General features: G+C 50.9%; 1 protein-coding gene across 3 annotated transcripts in view; it reads right to left on the reverse strand.

Annotated features, from left to right (window-relative positions):
* The window catches only part of CAPZB (capping actin protein of muscle Z-line subunit beta), a 143116-nt gene that overhangs the window by 13946 nt on the left and 108095 nt on the right, over positions 1 to 21075 (reverse strand). For all 3 annotated transcript variants that reach the window (XM_053575704.1, XM_053575705.1, XM_053575703.1), the window contains 2 exons: positions 7564 to 7705; positions 7077 to 7193 (listed from right to left, as the gene is read on the reverse strand). In XM_053575704.1, coding sequence (XP_053431679.1) covers positions 7077 to 7193; positions 7564 to 7705 — 259 coding nt within the window. The remainder of the gene's footprint in view (positions 1 to 7076; positions 7194 to 7563; positions 7706 to 21075) is intronic.

Here is a 21075-nt window from a genome sequence, read left to right on the forward strand (position 1 = left end):
AGAGTAGTTCATTTACTTAAAAGATCTGTGCACCTTGACCCCAAGAAATGGGAAAGAACCTGGGATATTCAGGCCTGGATGTGCATGAGGGACCTGAGACCTCAGCAGGGCTCTGAAAGTGTGCATCCCACAGAGGGAGCAGACTCAGTGCTGCTGGCGGCAGAGGGGGGACCAAGGCATGAGGCAACATCTCATGTTACAGGTGACAACAGCGGGCTCAGTCTGGCAGAGCTTGTGCTTGTGCAGCAATGAGCTCCAGGGAACAGAGGTGTCTGGAAAGAAACGGGTGGCCATTGGCAAAGATGTTACAAGAGGGGGACCCAGCTGAGAGCAACAGTCTGGAACCTATGGCTGCGAAGGGCCCTTCCAAAGTTACGGGACAAAATCGCTACAGAACAAAGACATCTGGTTCTGGCAAGACTGTTTACTGAGGACTAGTCAAGTAGAGAAGAGGAGAGAAATGCTGGAATGACCAGCTTCTCTGCTCCCAACATGGGCCCCCAGCTCTCCCGGCACACTCTGGGCAGTGAGACTCCAAAGGATCCCCATAAAACAGGAGGAGTGAGAGGGCTCATGAACTTGAAAGTGATAGCTACTCCCCTCCATTTCAGGTCTAATAAATAGTCCGCCCTCGGCAGAACTAGAGTGTGTGCTGGAACGTCATCTTCCCTTCGCAAAACTCTGTTGCCAGGACACCTAGTTGGTGTACATGTTGGGCAGGAGTTGGGGGGGGGGGGCTTCATACACTCATTTTTAAAGCAATGTTTGGATGCCAACACACTGGGACTGTGTGTTCTTTCTCCTCACATGGAAATGGTTACTGTGCCCAGTCCCAGGGCTGTGCAGAGAGCTGCTCTGCTCAGAAGGGAGAAATTGGGGTGGGGGTGGGGGTTCGGGTTCTGGTCCAAAAGAATTACGTCCTCCCAGAAAATTACAGTCTCTCTCCCACCCCAGCTCCATGCCGAGGGCAGACATCTGGCCACCCCAGGAAAGGGATAAGGGCTTTCAGTGCAGTGAGTGGCCCCATTTTAAATGAGAACCAAGAGCCCAAAATGAGGCCAGGACTGTGGGCAAAAGGCTCTGGGCCATCACAGTAGGTCGCATCAGCAGTTGAACCTTGTGTTTCTCATCTTTGCATTTCAGAATTGAGAGCCACCTTCCAACAAACAGAAAGGCTGAAGCCACCAGACACCCCAAGGTGGCAGAGGTAGAGTGTGTATGGGGAGGCTGCATGTTTCCTGTTGCCCACCCTGTCTGTCTCTGGGAGCAGAATGACTCTCCAGGAGAACAAGAGGGGCCCCGCAGCTCGTGGCAGGGAATTTCAGCCATGTCAGTGGCCCTGAGGGGCTGCGGGTGGGGGCAGAGAGTTTGGCACACAGGCATGCTCCACAGCCCCCTTGTTCGCCCTGCTGACTCCCCTCCACACCTGGTCAGGGTCAGCTCACTGGCAATGCCAACCCACCAAAAATAGAAGTATTTTTGCAATGCATATATTATTACATCCTTATAAAAGTGGCTGCCAGAAGGAAAACATTCTTATGTGCTGTGGCTGCACAGATGTTCCACAAGGTAGTTCCAAGGAAGTCTGGAGCCCAGCCCATGACTGCCCCGCAGGCACCTCTGTCTCTGAAGCCTGGAGACGGGACGACACGGGCAAGTGTCTGAAAGCTGGCAGGCCATTCTCCTCACCAGGGGTTACTGCACCTCCCACTGCCACGTGGCATCCTCCAGCGGTCACCCCGGGGGGATGGGGAGGGAAGGGCTGAAGGAAGCTACCCCACTCCATAGCTCTGTGGCTGCTTCCTCCTCGGGCCCCAGGAGCCCCAGAAGAAAGGGCTCACCTTGCGGGGGCCTCCATTTCCTTGCCTCTACCTCATACTAAATAAGCAACTGTACATAAAATGCCTAGAATGGTGCCTGGTGGAATGGCAGCTCTCACTCTTGTCAAAACAGAGCTCCATTTCCAGGGCTCTTGGGGCCTTTGGTGTTCTGCTGGTTACCAAGCTGTGCTGTGGGTTAGTGGCCAAGCCAGGAGACTACGGTCAGACAGCCTCTCTAGTTATGTTTGTCCAGTTTAGGAACATTTTAATTGAGCCTAAAATTGCAAATATTCTACAAGTCTCTGCCTGCGAGAGACATGGTAGTAACAGTAATAGCTATTATTTCCTGAGCATAGAACCATGTGTCAAAATGGTTTCTTATTTCTACTCTGCAGTGATCTTTCAACATAAGCACCAGATTCTATGGTAAAGACACTGAGTTTTAAAGAATTGAGGTGGTTCGTCCAGGTTGCACGGCTGGGAAGGACTGGGCTAGGACCTGAAGCAAGGCCTGGATGACTCTGAAACCTGTTTTCTGTCCTGACACCTCTCAGGCTGGCTCAAGTGTTCATCTGTGTTCTTTACCAGAAAAGTGGAGGACAAACCACAATCCAGGGCTCGGAAATTCTGAGCAGGGTCCCTCCAGGCCCCTTCCTCTCCCGTGCCTGCTCTTCAAAGTGAGGGACAGAGTCAGTCTCATCCCTGCTTTCCTTCTCAGCCAGGCACTGGGTCACTCTACCCCAGGAGCCACACTGCTCAGGTGACTCCACCCTTGAGCCCAGGTACCCATGGCACACCAGGAGTGCCTCTAGCTGCAGCCGAGTCCCCAGGGATGAGTGCATACTTGGGGAACCTCCTGGGTGGCCAGGTCCACCTCTGTTCCTTGCATCTAGGAGGAAGGGCTGTGGGCTTCTTTCTGCTCCATGATAAAAACACACTGCCTGGCCTAACTGCCAAGTGCAAGGTAGAGAGGAGTTTCACCTCTGCTATGTGTTACTTTATTGCCTGAAGATACATTGGGGGCTCCTACTGCTGATGGGGAGAGTGGGCTCAGCTTGCAAACGATCTGTCTGATCTCCCCACTCAACAAAACATTCCACCTTCATTTCTAAATATTTAGAATGTGAAAAAATATCAAATCCACGGAACACCTTGGATCTCTTTCCAGAGATTTATGGTCATGCCTCCTTCCCACGTCTCTGCTGTCACACAGGAAAAGTAACCTCTCAGTACAATTTCCTTTTCAACATGTTGGTACTTGGCTTGCAACCTTTTTCACTTGCTCCACAACCCTCCCATTGGGGTCGGCATGACGGTCCACCAAAGGGCACCTTCCATCCACCTTCCTTTACCTGTGTCCATTAGCCTTGGCAGGAAGGTGGGACTTGGCTAGAAGGAGCTTCCACGAAGACACAGCTCACCTTCCCTGACAGCCCCACAGCTGCAGGGATTTGCCAAAACACTTTATCTACTTTGTTTTCCAGTTGACATCCTGAGGGACATGTTTTGGTGGGTAATGGAAGGAACAAAAGGCCAAAGTGAAGGGGGGGGCGTGGCGTGGCGTGGCCTGGTGCATAGCAGCCGGAGATGCTGCCCTCTGCCCCATGTGCCAAGCAGAGCTGCACCCGCCTCCTTCACTGGCCTCTTGTCAGCTGTCCAGACTGAGAAAGGAGGGCCATGGGGCAAAGCCAGGCACGCTATGGGAAAGGACCCTTGAGGAGAGCCACCAGCAAGCTGAAGCTGCTGGCCCTTCTCCAGGTGGGGTGTGGGAACAGGGAGACAAGGGCTCACCTGGGCCACTCAAGGGGCAGAGCACCCAGGCAGGGCTGCTGCCGAGGTGGGGTAGGTCACAAGACACTGGGAGAACCAGGAGACCCGCCTGGCCTCACTAGGAGCATGGACTGCTGGCTAGATGGCTTGTGGGGTCAGTGCCCGGCACCGTGGATCTAAGCGGTCCTCCTTCCTGACAGACATGGGGTGAGTATGCCTGAGTGTAAGTGACCACCATAAAGCCTGGTTTCCAGAGGAAAAACCTAGGCCCCAGGTCACTGTGAGTGTTGTGTGATGGACACGCTCAAAGAGGAGGCCCCTCATCTGACTCCCCATCTCACATCCCGGCCACACGAACCCTGACCACCGCACTCTGCACAGGGCCTGTCCTTCCTCCTCTACCCCTCCCGCCTCTGCCCTTCTTCCTCTCAGCCCTTGTCACTGCCCAGAAGGGACACCAGCTTCTTTGCTGACCTCCTTGCCACAGGCTTATCCCCTTCCAGGGCTGCCCAGTCCAGGCCCTTATCATCTCTTTCTTGGATGACTCTAACAGCCTCCTCTTCTGCCTACCCAAGCCCCACGCCAGCTGGCGGAGACACCTTCTGAAAACATGGATCCCTAAAAATCTTAAAACTCTCCTCACTGCTGCCAGTAGCAAAGGCATCCCCCGTGGTCAACTTGCTTTCCACAGGAAGGCCAATCCCATGTGGCCTCGGCAGTGCTGGCCCTGTGTGAAGCTGCCTGCTTCAGAGGCCGCAGGTCCGTGACTGCTGGAGAAGGAGGGGCTGCCAGCCTATGTCACCAAGCGCCAACTGGCCCATGACATATCTGTATCGAGCTGGCTGTTGCATGCATTTCCATTCCATTAGTTAGCAATCCTTGAATGTCAGGCATAGGGGACAGATTAAGACCAAAGCAATAAGCTGTGGTAGAAAGTAGCATATTTTTTTCTTGACAGATAAATCTGGGTTCAAATCTGAGTCCTACTTCTTACTGGTGAAATCATTTGGGCAAATTATTTAACAGTTGGACCCTCGGTTTCCTCACCTGTTAAATAATAATTCTGTTAAGGAATAATTCAACCTTATTTTCAATCTACACAAAGGATTCAGCCTACACAACGAGGCACGCTCACTCTATCACTGGTTTGTTCAACTTTCCTGGAACCCTTTGCCTCCCATCCAAGGCAACTGTAGATGTTTTTCCAAGGCTCATCTGGGACACATAGCCAAAGCCTGCAACCTGTATTTCCCCTGCTGCTCAGAAGCTGCACATTATCAACTTAGGGTTGTCTCTCTCAATGTCCCCCCCGCCCCCTTATACTCACTTACACTGGAAACCAGCCCCAGCTTCAGTGCACTGTGAATGAATTATGTGATCAGCCATTAGAATAATGACAGAGCGTGAATTTCCTCATTAAAGCCCCAAGAGCAAAAGGCAATGCAAACAAGCACCGCAGCCCCGGCCAAGGTGTGCTGAGGACAGCCACTCATCAGCCTGAGTTTGGCTTGGCAGGAGGCACAGCTCATGGCAAGCCGGAACCAGACTCTGGCTGTGGGCTGACAGCTCTGATTTAAGCTATTAGGAAGACGGAGGATTAAATATTTGTCCAGGTCACTGTACACCGGGTGGAATTATAAACAGCTTGGAGCAGTAAGTGATGCAGGAAGCAGTCTCCGGATCCAGACTTAGGATTTTCCAGCCACTCCCCAGGTGGCAGGGTGGGGGAGGCAGGCTGTGTGGGGCCAGTTGCCTCCCTGGCCTCAGCCAGCAATCCCGGAAGATAAAAGCCCACCTTCCACAGGGAAGGTCGGCCCTGCCCTGCCCAGAGTCAAGGGGACCCCCAAGATCCCCTCTGGTCTTAAGAAAAGGGAGTGGAGATTTTTGCTAGTGGAGGGTCTCAGGCCCCAATACACATCCGCAGCATGGTGGCAGACATCTGTCTTGCACCTGTTTTTCAAATGCATATAGGTACTATTGCAGATACAAATTCACTTAAAAAATGTACAAATTAGTCCTACCTGCCATATATTTTTTCTATCAACTGCTATGAGTATAATTAACTTACTGAAAAAAAATTTTTGATGTTAAAAGGAATCTTCAAAGGTTAGGTGCTCTGAGAATGGGGTTTGGGGACGACGTCTGCACAGGAGGCTCCCTCAGATGCCAATACTGACACCTCTGAAGGCAGGGCACAGGCCTTCTGCATTCACTCTGTACTTTCTCTTTCCCTTCCCAACCAGCATCCTGCTATGCTGCCCTGGCACAAGGTGAAGACCTTCTCTTGGGATGGGAATATACACAGTCCTCAACATGTCAAAGGTCTTAAGCCTGGAACCTGCCTTCAGATGGGGATGTCAAGGGTCTTAAACATGGACCCTTAAACAAGAGTCTTTTTTTCTTTTCTTTGAGACAGAGTCTTAGTTGCCCTAGCATCATAGTTCATAGCAACCTCACCTGGGCTCATGTGATCCTCTTGCCTCAACCTCCCGAGTAGCTGGGACTACAGGCGCCTGCCACAACGCCTGGCTAGTTTCTCTATTTTTAGTAGAGATGGGGTCTTGCTTTGCTCACACTGTTCTCAAACTCCTGAGCTCACGCAATCCACCTGCTTGGGCCTCCCGGAGTGCTAGGATTACAGGTGTGAGCCACTGAGCCTGGCCTTAAACAGGGGTCTTAAGAATACATATAGTAGCAGGTGGTGCCTGTGGCTCAACAAGTAGGGTGCCGGCCCCATATGCTGGAGGTGGTGGGTTCAAACCCAGCCCTGGCCAAAACTGCAACAACAAGAACAACAAAAAAGAATGTATATAGTAGCATCTGAAGCAGAAGTTAAGACAAGTCTGCTCCAGGGCATGGCAGTGCCTGTAGTCTAAGCTCTAAGTTTGCCCTGAAAACAGCTTGGGAGGCACATTGTGGAGACAGGTTGTTAGCAATCCCCAAGTAGAACATGGGAGAGAAGAAGGTACTCTGCAGCACTGCCTGAATTTTAAATGTGTGTCCCTGTGTACAGGGACTTTTGTTACAATGGCGATCCTGATTCCAGAGGTCTAGGTGGGGCCCAAGACTCCTGCGTCTCTAACGAGCTGTGTGATGATGCTGTTGCTGGTGCTGGCACTAGGCTGACAACAGCAAGGTACAGGCCCTTGAGCTCAGATGAGTGTCTCAGCTCTCAGGAGAGCTGGCCTGACTAATGGGCTGTGACTGACCACAGAGGTCGACAAAAACACGAAGTAGAGTTACATGAGGGGCCCTGAGGAGTGAGGAACAGCAGCTGTGACTAGCCCCTGCCCTCACTCAGCAGGAGGCTAGCAGGGCAGGTCTGGGCAACTTCGCTCAGCCCAGACGGCTTTTATTTGAAAGCCCTACTTAGATGGCAGGTTTGCAGCTGGCCAAACATGCTTACCCCAAGTGGGCTAACCACCCACTTCTCTGCACAAGGTCAGCACCTAAGGGACTGCCGACTCGCTATGAATGGAACTCTACCTGTCTGGTAAGGCTGCCTCCGAGGTTCATGGTGCCAGAGCCGGATTTGTTGGTCTGCAGCCACAGCATCACCGTGGAAGTCAACTTGTAATGAGCGGTGCGACCACTGGACTTCTCCTGGGGTGGGGAGGGTGAGACAGAGATCAGAATCTTGGGTGCAACCTGAGCTGAGGCGAGCCTGAAGTGGCCCCTGGAATTCAGACTCTTTCTAACATGTCCCTTTCTAGGTCATGACCACAAATTACCTTTCTTATAAAATCCCAACTGGTTTTTAAATGGACAGCACCTGTAATCACGTGTATTATGTTCTTTTGGGGACTTTATCATCAGCGACTAATGCAAACCTGACTTATCTTTGTCCAAATGGCTTCAGGGCATTTATAGGCATCAACAGGTGTTCACAGATCACAGTACTCCCCCTGCACCTGCCAGAGAGCGGGGCTGCACTGCTCGGCATGCTGTCCACCAGCTGCTGGGGAGGCTGTACCTGCACCTCCACCACGTGGATGGAATCCCAGCAGCCTTTGATCTTCTTGGATCCATCTCCAGCCTTCTTTATGAGGATGACTCCAGCAAAGCCATGATCCAGATCCCAGAGGTAGACAGATGAGACGCCACCTTCAAAATACCTGCAGGAAACAGGCCCATGAACCATTAGATGTTAAGTTGCAGACCATCGGCCCAGGTCTCAGGCTGTCATTTGGCAAAGATTCAACTAAATGTCTGCCTGGAATTAAACGCTCTCTCTGAAATGGGAGGAGATCCTGATGGGATGTGTTCTGATTGTCCTATGATTGTGGGGTGGGGTGCAGCATCCTTTGGGGGAGACAGAAAGGACACGGGCTCCAGAGTCATAAACATGAAGTCGAATTCAGGCTCTGCCACTTACTTTAGCTTTGTGGTCTTTGGCAAGCTTACCAAACATCGCCGGGCATCCCATTCCCTCTGGATAAAGGATATAGAACAGCATGTGATGTGAGTGGAGGCCATCACTATTGGAGTGACCACTGTCACTTAGTATTTCTTCCTTTCTTTGTTTTTTTAAAGAGACATGGTCTCTCTTGAGGCTGGAATGCAGTGGCTCCATCACAGGTCACTGCCAACTGTGGAACTGGGACTACAGGTGCATGCCACCATGCACCTAGCTAACCTTTGTTGTTGTAGACAGAGACAGAGTCTCATTATATTGTCCAGGCTGGTCTCAAACTCCTGGCCTCAAGTGATCCTCCTCCTTGGTCCCCCAGAGCTGCGAGTGAGCCACTGCGCTCCTGGCTGGTATTTCTATCTTTTGGAAAAAACACAACTACAAACCCCTCCCTACCTGATCCTTCCAGCGCCTGGGCAGAACAGGGGTCCTGCTGGTCTTTTGATGCAACTTAATACAAATCCCTAGCCAGAAGTGAAGGCTGAGCTTGGACAGAGCTTCCTCCTTAGATCTCAGTCAATAAATATAAGGTTAAATGGAAGAGGGAAAGAATCGGCTAGAACTGGAAAGAGAACCAGGCTTGGGTCCCAATTCTAAGCGCAGAAGTGGACTGCTGTGACTGACTGAGGCTGCCATGAAGTCAGCTGGTGCAGCACCTAAAGCTGCCAGTGGCTACCTATACCCTGAGAGCTACTGTCTCTCACAGCTGGCACAAGACGGGCACATCCTTCATCAGAGAGTCTGCAGCCTGAGGGCCGCATGTGGCCTTCTGGATTTTTGAGTGTGGTCTTTTAACTGAATCCAAACAAATTCCTAAGGATTTGTTCTATGAAGTTTGGATTCAGTTGAGAGGCTGCATATGCACTTGGGGATCTGGAGGTTCCCTATCCTTGGTGGGGCCTCTCTGATCCCAATTAATCCCCAAATCAAAGATACAGCAGGCACATCCCAGGAGTGTGAGCCGCACAGGGCATGGGGTAGGCAGAGGCTTGGGAGTTGTGCAGAGCGGCGCCTGCTCCAGCACCCCAGGAGAGCTATGCTCATGAATGCCATCTATGCGACAACTGTTTACGGAAGGCTGCTAGGGCTGGCCTTACAAACGCAGTACGGACGTCTACTATACAGGCCTGCTGAGATACAAAACAACACGGGTACGCAGAGACCTGCCAAACGGTTAAGTTTTCATTATTAAGTACTAAAACATTAACTTCTATCTATGGATTATGCCTTAATAGAGCTGTCATACAACATAAAAATATACCTGGTAAATGCTAACATTTAGAGAATGTGGAAGAAGTGTATCCAAGAATTCTTTGTCGAACTATAACCAAAAAATAGCCAGGCATTGTGGCCTGCGCCTGTAGTCCCAGTTACTCGGGAGGCTGAAGCAAGAGAATCACTTAGGCCCAAGAGTTTGAGGTTGCTGTGAGCTGTGACACCATAGCACTCTATCAAGGATGACACAGTGAAAAAAAAAAAAAAGAATTGTCTTCTTTTGCAATTTTATTGTAAGTTTGAAACTATCTCATTAACAAGGTTTTTTTTTTTTTTATTTTTGAGACAGAGTCTCTCTCTGCCACCTGGGCTCTATTACCTTAGCCTAGCTCACGATAACCTCAAACTCCTAAGCTCCAGTGATCCTCCTGTCTCAGCCTCACGAGCAGCTGGATTACAGGCTATGCCACCATCCCTGGCTAATTTTTCTAGTTTTTTTAGTAGAGAAACGGTCTTACTCTTGCTCAGGCTGGTCTAAAACTTCCCGAGCTCAAGTGGGCCTCCTGCTTCAACCTCCCAGAGTGCTAGGATTATAGGCATGAGCCACTGTGACCAGTCAGTAAGTTTTTTTTAGAAAGGTCAAAGAGACAATCGTTGTAGGAAAGCAGGGCACCCTGTGAGGGGAATGAGAATTTCCTGCCCGCTAGTTATGACACGCAGGCTGCCCAGGTGTTCTTTTTCCCCTAAACCACAGTGGCCTGCTACCCTCATCCCCTCCCCACCAGAGCCTCCACAGGCAGGCAGAGGCCAGCCCCTTTCCAGGGCTACATCCTGCTCCATTTCTCCATCCCTCTAGCACTACCCACCAGGATTAAACTGTCAAACTGAACTCACAACACTGGCGAGTTGGCTGCAGGAGGGCAGCCAGATAGCACAAGAGCCACCAAGGGAGTACCTGGGGGCCTAAGTGTCAGGTGCCAGACATGGAGCTGAAGGGAGAACAGACAGAGCTTGGTGCTATCCTAGGTGACCTCCAACAACTGGCCAACACAGGCACTGAAGGACCCTGTCTAGGAGATAAATTCTTTTGCTCCAAGTCTCTCTCCAAACTCCTCCTCCCCAGGACAGAACAAGGTAAAGAGGCTAGTGCTTGGTTCAGATCCGGCCCTCCTTGCGGCCATCTCATGGGAGCTGGGCACACATCGGCCCACTTTGGAATGCTCCTGGGACATGTGAAAATGTACTGGTCACTCTTGCTGACCTGAGGTTCTCCAGTGCTCAGATGATTCACATCATGGGCTCCCTGAGCTTTTCTGGCTTGTTCTCCTGGATTCTGGGGACCTCCTCAGTCTGTAAATCAATATTACTGGGGAAAAACACCCACAACAGGCCTGCCAATTTCCCTTCCAGCTGGCAATAGATGGCTTGGTTCTAACACGTGGGTTTCCCTTTCAGTCAGCTTATAGGGAGAACAGCACCACATCAAAAGAGGGGAAAAACCCAACTTTGAAACTGGCTATTCTCGTGTTGGCAAAAAGCACAGGCTGATAAATCCTTCCTTCCTTTGGCCATCCTGGAATGAACATCCTTCAGTGCTGTTCTTGTCAAAGGCCCACCCTTGTGTGTGCTGGGATCCTGAGGAGACACAAAGTCAGGGTGCCCTGGAAGGAAACCAGGAGAAACCCTGGTGGCCTGACAGCCCTGCTGACGCCATCTGGTGACCAGCTCAAAAGCACCAGGTGGCCTAAGGTTGATCCCCTCAGTCCCATCCCTTCTCGTCCTGTTTCTTCCAGAAAAAGAAAACAACGAACGGCATTAAAGTTTTATAACGGGAACTGGCTGTTTCCACACTAATGTCCCACCCCGTGGACCAGCTCCCACTTTGGGCAGCTTCTGTCTGGCCGGCCACACTGACCAGGTCTGAAGTTTCAAACGTTGGAGACAAAGAGGCACGAACGCAAGCCCAGCCGTGTGCCCTCCTTGTGGGGCACTATTCTTTTACCCCAAACTTAAAAATTTATTGCAAGAACATTATTTTTTAAAAAGGAAATCTAAAAATTAGCCCCTAATACCATAAATCAACTTATCTCATAAATCGGTTCCAAAATTCCTCCTGTCTTTGTCCGATGCACGATTTTGACATAACCATAAGCACAGCAATAGTATCAAGTTCAGCTTTTTTCACCTGGCACAGACACATCAGCACTTTACCACAGAGCCACTTGATCGCCGTGACCATTTCAAACAGTCGGACAACATTCTACTGGGTAGTATCCTAATGTAGTCTATTTGACTTTTAATAAGGGAACGACAGTCACAGAGCTAGAGGCAATGCTCTGGGTCTCTCTCTTTGGAGCCGTTCCCTCTCAGAATCAGGGTGTTCCCAACTGAGGGGAGGCAGACATGCCGAGACCTGGCCTCTCAGGTGTGGCCAAACACCACAACAATTCAAGAAGGGACTTGAATTCCATTCACCAAAAGGGATCTCTGGGGACTTGAGCAGCCACAAGTCTCAACCTGATCCTCCAAGACATAGGGAGCAGAGGACTGAGTGATTAGAAAGGCTCCTTTCAGGATCAGAAGCACCAGCCTCTCTGGCAAGTGTTGCCGGGACGGCTCCGAGCACCATTGGGTAGGAGGTGACTCCGGAGCACACCGACAGTCCCCCTGCTTATGTGGTTTACAGCTTTGTGCTGTGCGTGAAGCATTAATTAAAGAGGGACCTCGACAAGTTTTTGAAAATTTATTTTTACCTACTGTACTTTGATCATAAAGACATGAAACAAGGAAAAAAATAATTTTTATGTGGTTCGCATTTATGAGTTTTTACATAAAGGCTTTTGTGGGTATTTTAAGAATGTGCTAAAATGTTGTCTGAAACCACATAAAGCTATCTGAGGAGTCGCCCGCCAGAACTAACAGCACACACATGGAAGCACTTTAACTGGCCTTTGTATATTTAATGAGTCAAATAGTATTAATATTGTTTAAATGCTAACATGCCATTTCAATAAGGTGGCTCTGCCATGGTCAGAGCCTTGCTCTCAGGCCTTGCACGTCAAGGTGAATGAACGATCAAACTCAGGCTATGGGCAAGGGCTGAGAGGAGGCTGCGGGGGAATCACCCTGCCCTCCCCTGCCCTGCCCCTGCCCCTGCCTGCTAACTGCTCTCCAGGGAGGGAGAAGGACCCAGAAGGATGGACCCAGAAGGACCACCATAGCTCAGTGACCTGGGCTCAGGAGGGAAAGGCCACAGAGTTCCTGGAAGTCCCTAAGCAAGTGGGCAGCCTGGAGCACCTTTTAAATGCAGAGGCCCAAGGAGAGAAGCATGGGCTTTTTTCAGGCCTCCTACCTGAATGGAAAGCCAAGCAACGTGGGGCTGAAGTCGACACAGTCAAGAGGGTAAGTGACATGCTCAAATCAGGGTCCCTGTTAGCTGGACGACACAGGGACGACCTCAGGAAGACCCTGAAGAAGTTCAACCTTGGACAAGTGCTGGAATGTGTGTACTGGAGTACTGGGGGAAGAGGAGGGCTTGGAAGCTCCAGGAAGATCGGGAGTGGGTGGCATCAACCCAGGAATGACTGGGAGTAAAATGTTGGGATCACCTATTTGCTGGTGTCTACCAAAAGTGCCGTCAATTATACAGCTTTGGTGGCTTTCAAGACACCCAGCAAAGATTAATGTTTTTAAAGGCAAATGGAACAGCAGAGGATTCAGACGACCGAGACTAAAAATATGGGGTCCCTTGGAGTTGGAATCCTAAGTTCCACCGTTTGAAAAATAGTGTGCTGATTACAACGGCAGATAAGGGTTTCATAAACTCCAAAAGCTTGGCAAAATCCAGGGCACACCTCTGAGCTGAACGAATCAGAAACAAAAGGCTAGGCTTGGGATGGCCTGGCTATTCATCAGCATAGCCAACGACAGTTAAACATCTGGCTGAGTTTGTTCTATGCCATTAGCTAATCCCTAATCTTGGATCAGCTAAAAGCCTAATGTGTCAGTAATTCTTTTCTTTTTAAGACTTCTGGGTTGTTTCTTCCCAAAAAAATCACTTTTCCAGTTGAATAGTATGACTCTTCCATAGTCATGTGTATTAGATTCTATGTCCATAACTCTTCAACTACAGGACTTGTTGGGGGAAGAAGAAAAAAGAGAAAACATAATACTTCACACTCACAATGACCTACTTCACAAAAGCAAGAAGAAAAGAAAATCTATCAGCTCCAAAAGCTTTATGGAGTGTTTGAGGCTGAGGTGTGCATGGAGGCCTAGGATGGAAACTCGTTCCAGGAATCTGAGCTGTAGCTATGAATTACCCAAGTCCCAGGCTTGGCCAGCGCTGGGCTGCAAATGCACAGGGAAGATGGGGGCTGGAACCGACTTTGAGGTTGGCCTTTACTCCTTCCTTTCAAATTACCTCCAGAGAGCATGGTAGGATTTGTGGTTTGAATACAAAGGCTCTCAACAGGTAATGAGTCACATGCCACAACCTGCCACAAAAGAACCAAGGCCAGGACAGACCTGCTGGGAGCAGCCTTTCCAGCACTGCCAAGAAACACTCTCTGCGGTTCTGTTCTCAGGTTCACTCAGACGCAGCCTTTTGGCCACTGCCGGGTGGGGCCACCTTCACAGGACTGGGCTCAGGCCCAGGAGGCTCCAGCAGACTTGGACTGCTGGCCCTAAGGTAAACCCCACAGATGCTGAAATGGGGTTTTTCCCCCATAGTTGGCTTTATTAAGCGAAAACAAGGAGCATTTATTTGGCACCAACACGTACCAAAGACTTTTCTTTCATTTGCAATATCAAAGAGCTGAATCAGAGGCCAGACCCAAGGAGCTCTCCCAGCTCTGACACTCTGGGATTTGGTGGCTGTATCAGGGTCTATACGAGTAGACTGATCCCTACAGGGCAGGGCCCTAACATCTTGAGTCTCCATCAGAGCTCTGGTTACACACCTCCAGTGACAGAGAACTCACTATTGTTCTAAGGCAAACGGTTCCATTCTGAACAATTCAAATTGGACTTAATTTGGACAATTCAAATCTCTGGACTTAAGTGAAAAGTTCTAATACTACTTTCTGAAACGACACAAAACAGGAACTTAATACTCTTTCCTCTGGTCCTTTAAACAGCTACAATTGGCTTACACATCCCCCCAGATTTTTCTTTTCTGCCTCTGATCCTTATATTCATCTCCGTAAGTCCCCATACCTTGTTTGTCCTCCTTGTGAACACAGTCTCGTTACCAGCGTTGTTCTTCAGGATGTAAGAACAGAAAACGACACCCCAGTGTCAGCAGACGCACAGATGGTAGCATGGCGCTCTGCAGAGAGGCTTCTCCCACAAGGATTCGAGACCAAACTAGCTTTCCTAGCAATCACGCCTCACTCGGCTGACTTGCACTGAGCTCACAGTCATCTCAAACAGAGTATTTTTTTTCTTCTGTGCTGCCACGAAATTGTCTTTCACATCCTAGGCCCGAGAACTTGAGTATCACTTTCTGCTCAAATTTGTTATAGATAATTATTATAGACGTGGTTTTAGTGTTTCAAGTTAGCTTTTGGGATCCTGAATGTGTTGTCACCTGTAGTCTATTCAAACTGCCCTTCCCTGGAGGTCTCCACACACGTGAGGCGATGCAGAGAGTGCGCAGCCGAGCTCAGACTGTGTGGGCTGGCTCTCTAGAAAGAGTCCTGGCAGCCACACTGGGGAGCAGCACACAGCTGAGAATGCCGCAGCCCCAACTGGAGTCGATGAGACCCGTTTGTGAGGGTTTACGAGGGAGACAAGAGGGAAAACGTGTATGGGGTGGGGCCAGCTGAAATGCTCGCTGGAGAACTACAACTGAAAATTATGCCACTGTAACAAGTGGGACCCGTCTATTCTCTGGTGCTGAGCTAGGAACACACGATTCTTCTTTTCCTATGTTTTTCTGTCATGTATCTACGGTCTGTTCTGCTCCTGACCAAATAGTAGCAACAAGACCTGTGCTAAGTAAATGGTCATGAGGGACACTTCACTATAGCTGGTGCTTGGTCACGACAAAGATGAGGTCACTGAGGTTTTAGTTCAAACAGAAACGACTGATTTTATGGCAAAGAGAGAATAAAACCCGCAGGCAGGGCTGCTGCACCAGTGGCTGTGGTTCTGGCCCAAAGACAATACCTTTTTGTTTCTTCCCAGCCTAAAAAGGAAGCAAAAATCCCCAACTATCAGCAGTAGCTTGCTTTTCTGATCATCCTTAATATCCTTATAACATAAAAAGGGCACCTGGCACTCACAGGTGGGAACAATTCAATTCCACGCCAGGAAAAAAACTCCCCAATTTGCTCGGAGAGAGAGGCCTCTAAAATCTGGCCCCCATCCTTGTCGTGTAGGATCAACATTTCCATTTTTGTGCATTGGCTCCAAACTGACCACCTCTCAGAAGCTGGGTGTATCCCTAAGGGACAGCAGGGTGTGGGTGCTGCCCACAGGTACAAGTGTGCAAAGTCCAGACAGGCTGGAAAACATAGGTTCTCTTCCTTACACCAGGGGGACCAGCCTCCACTCAAAGGAGCCTCTGGAAAGCAAGCTCATGGAGACACGAGGAAAACCAGGAAAAAACAGATCAGCAGCCCTGCTTAGTGCCTGCGGGTTTTCATCGGGCTCTTTCTCTCTGGGCTCAGAAGGAGAGAAGAGAGCCTAGCTGTCTGTGTTCTGAGCTGCCCAGGAAGTGTGGGTGCTGCTTGCTGCCAGCAGTCCCCTACAAACAGCTCCGGGGTCTGGAGTTGGTTCCACACAAAATGGAGAAAGATCAACACTTGGCTCTGGGCGGGCCACGTCCAAATCTGATGCTAAAACCCGAATGCCCTTGTTTGTGTGTGGAGACCAGCTGTTTTCACCACAGTGTAAGGAACGTGGCCCAGAGTCTGCCTGTGGACAGAGGACAGGTATTCAGCGGAAATTCCTTCCAGTACACACAGGTGCAACAATCCCCCAAGCAAACATACCAATCGGCTTAGGCATGTGCGACTTTAATGCCAGTTGCACTTAGAAGTGCACATCTGGACGGCGGCTGCCGTGCTTTACAGCCTCTCTTTACGAGGCTTTTATTTTTTTACTTAAAGAGAAATAATGAAGGCTCTCTGGAAACAATGGTGCTGCTAGACTGGCCGCCAATCTGGCTCTGGGATCTGACCAAGCTGTCCGCATTTGGCACCACCATGACTGTCTTTTGTACTCTGGACTAGTGGTGAAATTTACTGCCAGCCCATGTGGCCACCTGGTGAGAACACCAACAGCCAGGATGTTCTAGGGCTTCAAAGAAATTACTCTCATTCAATGCTGCCATTTTTATTTTTACTTTATATATATATATATATGTTTTTTTTTTTTTTTGAGACAAAAAACTGGCTAGAGTACCGCAGCGTAATAGCTCACAGCGCCCCCAAACTCTTGGGCTTAAGCAATCCTGTTGCCTCAGCCTCCCGAGTAGCTGGGACTACAGTTGTCAGCCACAACACCTAGTAGAGATGGGATCTCACTCTTGCTCAGGCTGGTCTTGAACTCCTAAGCTCAAGCTATCCACCTGCCTCAGCTTCCCAGAGTGCTAGGATTGCAGGTGTGAGCCACTGCCTGGCGTAAAGCTGCCATTTTTAAAGAACCCATTCTGTGACAGGACCGTGGCATACATTATCTTACAGTTACAAAAACTGTAACCCAGAGAGATAAGGAATGTGCTCAAGTCACAGCACTGTGATGTGGGGAGCTGGGAATGGACGTCAGGCTGGTTAATCCCAGAGCCAGTGTTCTGTCCCCCAGCCAGCCTGCCTAACATCCCAGCTGTGGTGGGATCACCCCATGGAGCACATACGCCCTCACCGTGGAGAAGTTAGGGCAGGTAAGGATTGACTTTTGGCCAGCCATCTGGGGCATCCCTCTGAGCACCCTGCACTGGGAATCCTGGAAAAGGGAATCCTCCCCTCCTTGACGCTTACACAACGTGGCTCTCCACGACAGGAACCTGGGCGGCAGCTCAGCCTGGGGAGTACAGGGCCTCTGGCAGGCTGAAGGAGCCTGACCACAGGAGGGGGCTGGTCCCTGCTTCCAGAGAGGGTTTCACCCCAGCACCCAAACCACAGCGACCCAAATGTGACTGTGTGCCACATGATTACCGGAACCCAAGAATTCTGGAGGCATCAGCGTTGCTGCTGCTGACTCAGAGGATCATGTTTATGAGTGAACTTGTTTTCTACACACTCCTGTTTTCCATTTAGCTTTCTTTAGCAGATGAAAATCAGACAGTACACACCAGGGCTGTGGCTTTAGGATGCCAGACGAAGGAGACCTGCAGTGCGGGCTCCAGCCGCTAGCCTCAGGGTGGGAATGACACGCAAGCCCGTGTAGATCCCGTTTGGGGCTCTAGAACTGTTGTCAGATATCCCCACTCAGGACAGTGTCACAGAAAAGAAGCTGAAACTCAAGAGCAGGAAATTGCAAGAGCAGGAAGCAGGCTGGCTCTGCTCCCGTCAAGCTAGGGGGCTTCCTGAGATCTGTGTCCTGCCCAGTGAAAACACAACTAAGGTGAGCTTGGGTTTGCCCACAAACTGCTTCCAGCACTTTTGTATGAGCCCAAGGCTGTGGCAAGTCAGAAGCTCACAGCAGGCAGGGTTGAGTTCTCAGAGGCTGAGATGCACATATACGTTATGTGTACGTGGCCAAAGACACAAATACATGTTATATTAAGACTTGAATGCTAATTACACTGCCAAGAAGCTGAAAGCCAGAGTCAGGGTCCCTGTCTTTACCCTGTTGCTCCTGGAATGCCAGCAGGTGGTGCCCATCAAGGATGGGACCCTCTGGAGACCTCCCTCTGGAAAAAGACCCTACCCTCTAGACAAGGAAAAGGAACACAAACCTTTCTGAAGGGGCAGGCAGTGAAGGTGGATGTGCCCAACCAACAGTCCCTCCAGCTCTGGAACTTTTCTCTATGCCCCATTCTCACCCACCCACCCCCAGGCCTGGCTGTTTCTGGCAGTGGAAGGCTGGGGAGCCTTGAATTGCAGCTCTCACTCAGCCAGACCAAGGGAAGGAGCCCTCTGAAGCCAGCTGACCGATCGGAGTCTTTCCACTCCCACCCTCTCCCAATCTGGCCTCCAGAGGAATTTCTCAGGATGCGGGTCAGAGCTGTCATGAGCTCTTCCCCACATGTCCAGGGTGCCACCCAGAAGAGCGCACCTCTCTTCACTACCCTGTCCTGCTCTGGCCTTCACTCCTGACCACAACCACCTGAAGCCACCACAGGACTTGATCTGAGCACGGTCCTCCCCCACCAGGTTACAAGGCTATCCTGGGCCCCCAAGACCACCTGAGGATTGATGATTCATTGGGAGAACTAGCAGGACTCAGCACAGTTGTGCTCCGACAAGACTGAACACAGACAAAAGACCCCCAGCAGAGCCAGTCCACGGAAACCAGGCATGAGCTCTTGAAGACCCACTCAGCATCACACAGGACATGCTTAACACCCCCAGTGACAAGTCATGACAACATGTGCGAAGCCCATTAGCGACTCGGCGTGCAGAGTCTGATGGGAGAGCATCCTCTACCTGGCACACAATGGAAGTTCAGACCCCAGAAGTTAAGGAGGGAGTAGTGCAACCCATGCTGTTTGCACACACAGTTTGTGCACCGTGAGCCACTCTCATCAGAGGCTGACCAGAGAGGAGCTCTCCCCAAATCAAAGCTCCCACGAAGCGCAGCTCTTCTGCACAAGCGCAAACCCACTGCGATACTGCAGTCAGTCACCCACAGTTCCGTCCTCAGCAGGCCTCCCCCGAGGCCCCTCCCTACTTCAGCTCCAGCCTTCTACCTATTTCCCACATTCACCACGCGGTGCACTGCACTTCTTCAGCCTGTGAAAACAGGGCCTAAGCAGGGAGGGCTGCACCCCACGCATTCAACGCCGAGCCTGGAACTTGCCCCCACTCCTGGTGGGGCCTCAGTAGACAAGGGGTGAATGATCCTAAGGGCCCTTTCCAGCCACCACAGATGGAGCGACCAGCATCCTCATTTGCCTCACTGTGGTCTGATGAGGCGCACCAGGCAGGAATCATTGACTCCATTTCAAAACAGGTTTGCTTGAGGTCTTCCTGTGAGTGGTGGCAGAGCCACATCCAGAACCCGCCCTCACCTGGTGCTGGCGGCATCACAACGCTGCTTCCTCGCCGAGTCTGCCGCCCACGGTCAGAAACACAGGGGATACATGAGCCGAAGTCCACACAGCACACCTGCTGCCGGAGTAAGACGACCCTGTCGCCCCAGCAGCTTGAGGGTCGCTGAGTGGACATGAGGAGTCAGTGTGGCCGGGGCCTTGTGCACAGAGCCTCGATGAGCGCTCCAACCCCACAGGACCAGCAAGAAACAGAGGCTGGAGAAGCCAACTCCCTCGCTCAGCCCAGATTAGTCAGTGGGCACAGCAGAATAGAGAAACCAGCACAAACCTCTCCTGAAGCCAGGCTGTCCCCCTTCTACGGTCAGGCCAGAGGCTTCTGCATGGAGCCTGCCCCCCAACAGCTTCAGTTACTTGCGCCCACACACTCTTGCCATTTTCACATTATTTTCTCAGAAAATCTCCCCTTGCCATGGGCCATCCCCGCAGTATGGAAATGCCAGAACTCCTTAGGCTCTGTGCTCGTATCCCAAGGAAGGGGTACACCGAGGGGTCCAGGGCTGGGAACTTGCAGTTTCAAGGACATAAGAAATGTGGTGACGAATGTTCCTCACATATATACAAGGTCGTCCTGCCCGTCTGGGGCCAATCGTTCTCAAACTTGGTTGGGCCAGAGGGATGGAAAATGGAAGGAAGGAGCAGGAACAGCCACGGCTCTCAAGTGGCCCTGAGAGGGGAGAGGCACGGGGAGCGCAGGTAAGGCCCGTCTCCCAAGCACCAGCTGCTCTTGCAGGGGCCTGCGGGCCCTGGATGGCCACAGGGACGCCAGCCTCATTTCACTCCGTAAACTTGTTCCAGACAAGGAGAGTTGATTAGAAAAGCTAATTAAAGCTTTTGAAGATTATCTCAGACCCGAAGCACAAAACGCCTCCCCACCCTGCTCCTCCACCCCCCAGACTCTGGCCTTCATTAAGCTTTGATTTCAATCAATTGCACGCCCACTAAAATTAACTTATAAGGCCAATAAATTGCAACCGCATGTTTGAAGGTATTATCTGCTCCAAGCCCAGAGCCAGGGATTGCAGAGCATGGGGCAAGATGTCTGGCACAGATGGGAGTAATCATCTTGGAAGAAAATGGTGCCAGCCCTTCGGTCAGAACATCTGGTCTCGGGCAGAACCCGTGTCTAACAGAGGCCAGGGCGAGACCCAACGTGACAGCGCAAGCAGGGAAGGCTTCCCGTCTTCTCTGGGAAGTTGGAAAATCAAAGCACTGATATTGGGGTTTGTGGCAGCCAGTGGTGGCTCACGCTGCACATAGGGTGTGCCTGGCACCTGGGAGTGCCCCACAGCAGTCTCCATTCCAGTCTCTCCCAGGGAGGACAGATCACTTAGGCCAAGCAAGGAGGTTTTGTCAAGTTGCACTTGGCTTGGCCTAAAAAAGAGTCCACTCTGTTAGGAGAGAACATGGAGTGACCCCATGAGCCAGTGCCCAGGTCCGTCCCTCTGCTGCCTTTCCCTGAACCCTGGTGCTCGGTTCCAGTGACGCTCCCTGCACTGAGCTGGGCCTGCCAGGCTCAATGGGTAGAAACCCATTGTGGGTCTTGGCAGAGAGAAATGAAAGAGTAGCCTAGAGGTGGGTCCAGGTAGGGAGGAAAGTGATGAAATCAAAGAGGCCTTGAGAGCAGATAGGACCCTTAG

Source organism: Nycticebus coucang, chromosome 22 (genome assembly GCF_027406575.1).
Source record: "Nycticebus coucang isolate mNycCou1 chromosome 22, mNycCou1.pri, whole genome shotgun sequence".
In the NCBI taxonomy this organism is placed as follows: Eukaryota; Metazoa; Chordata; class Mammalia; order Primates; family Lorisidae; genus Nycticebus; species Nycticebus coucang.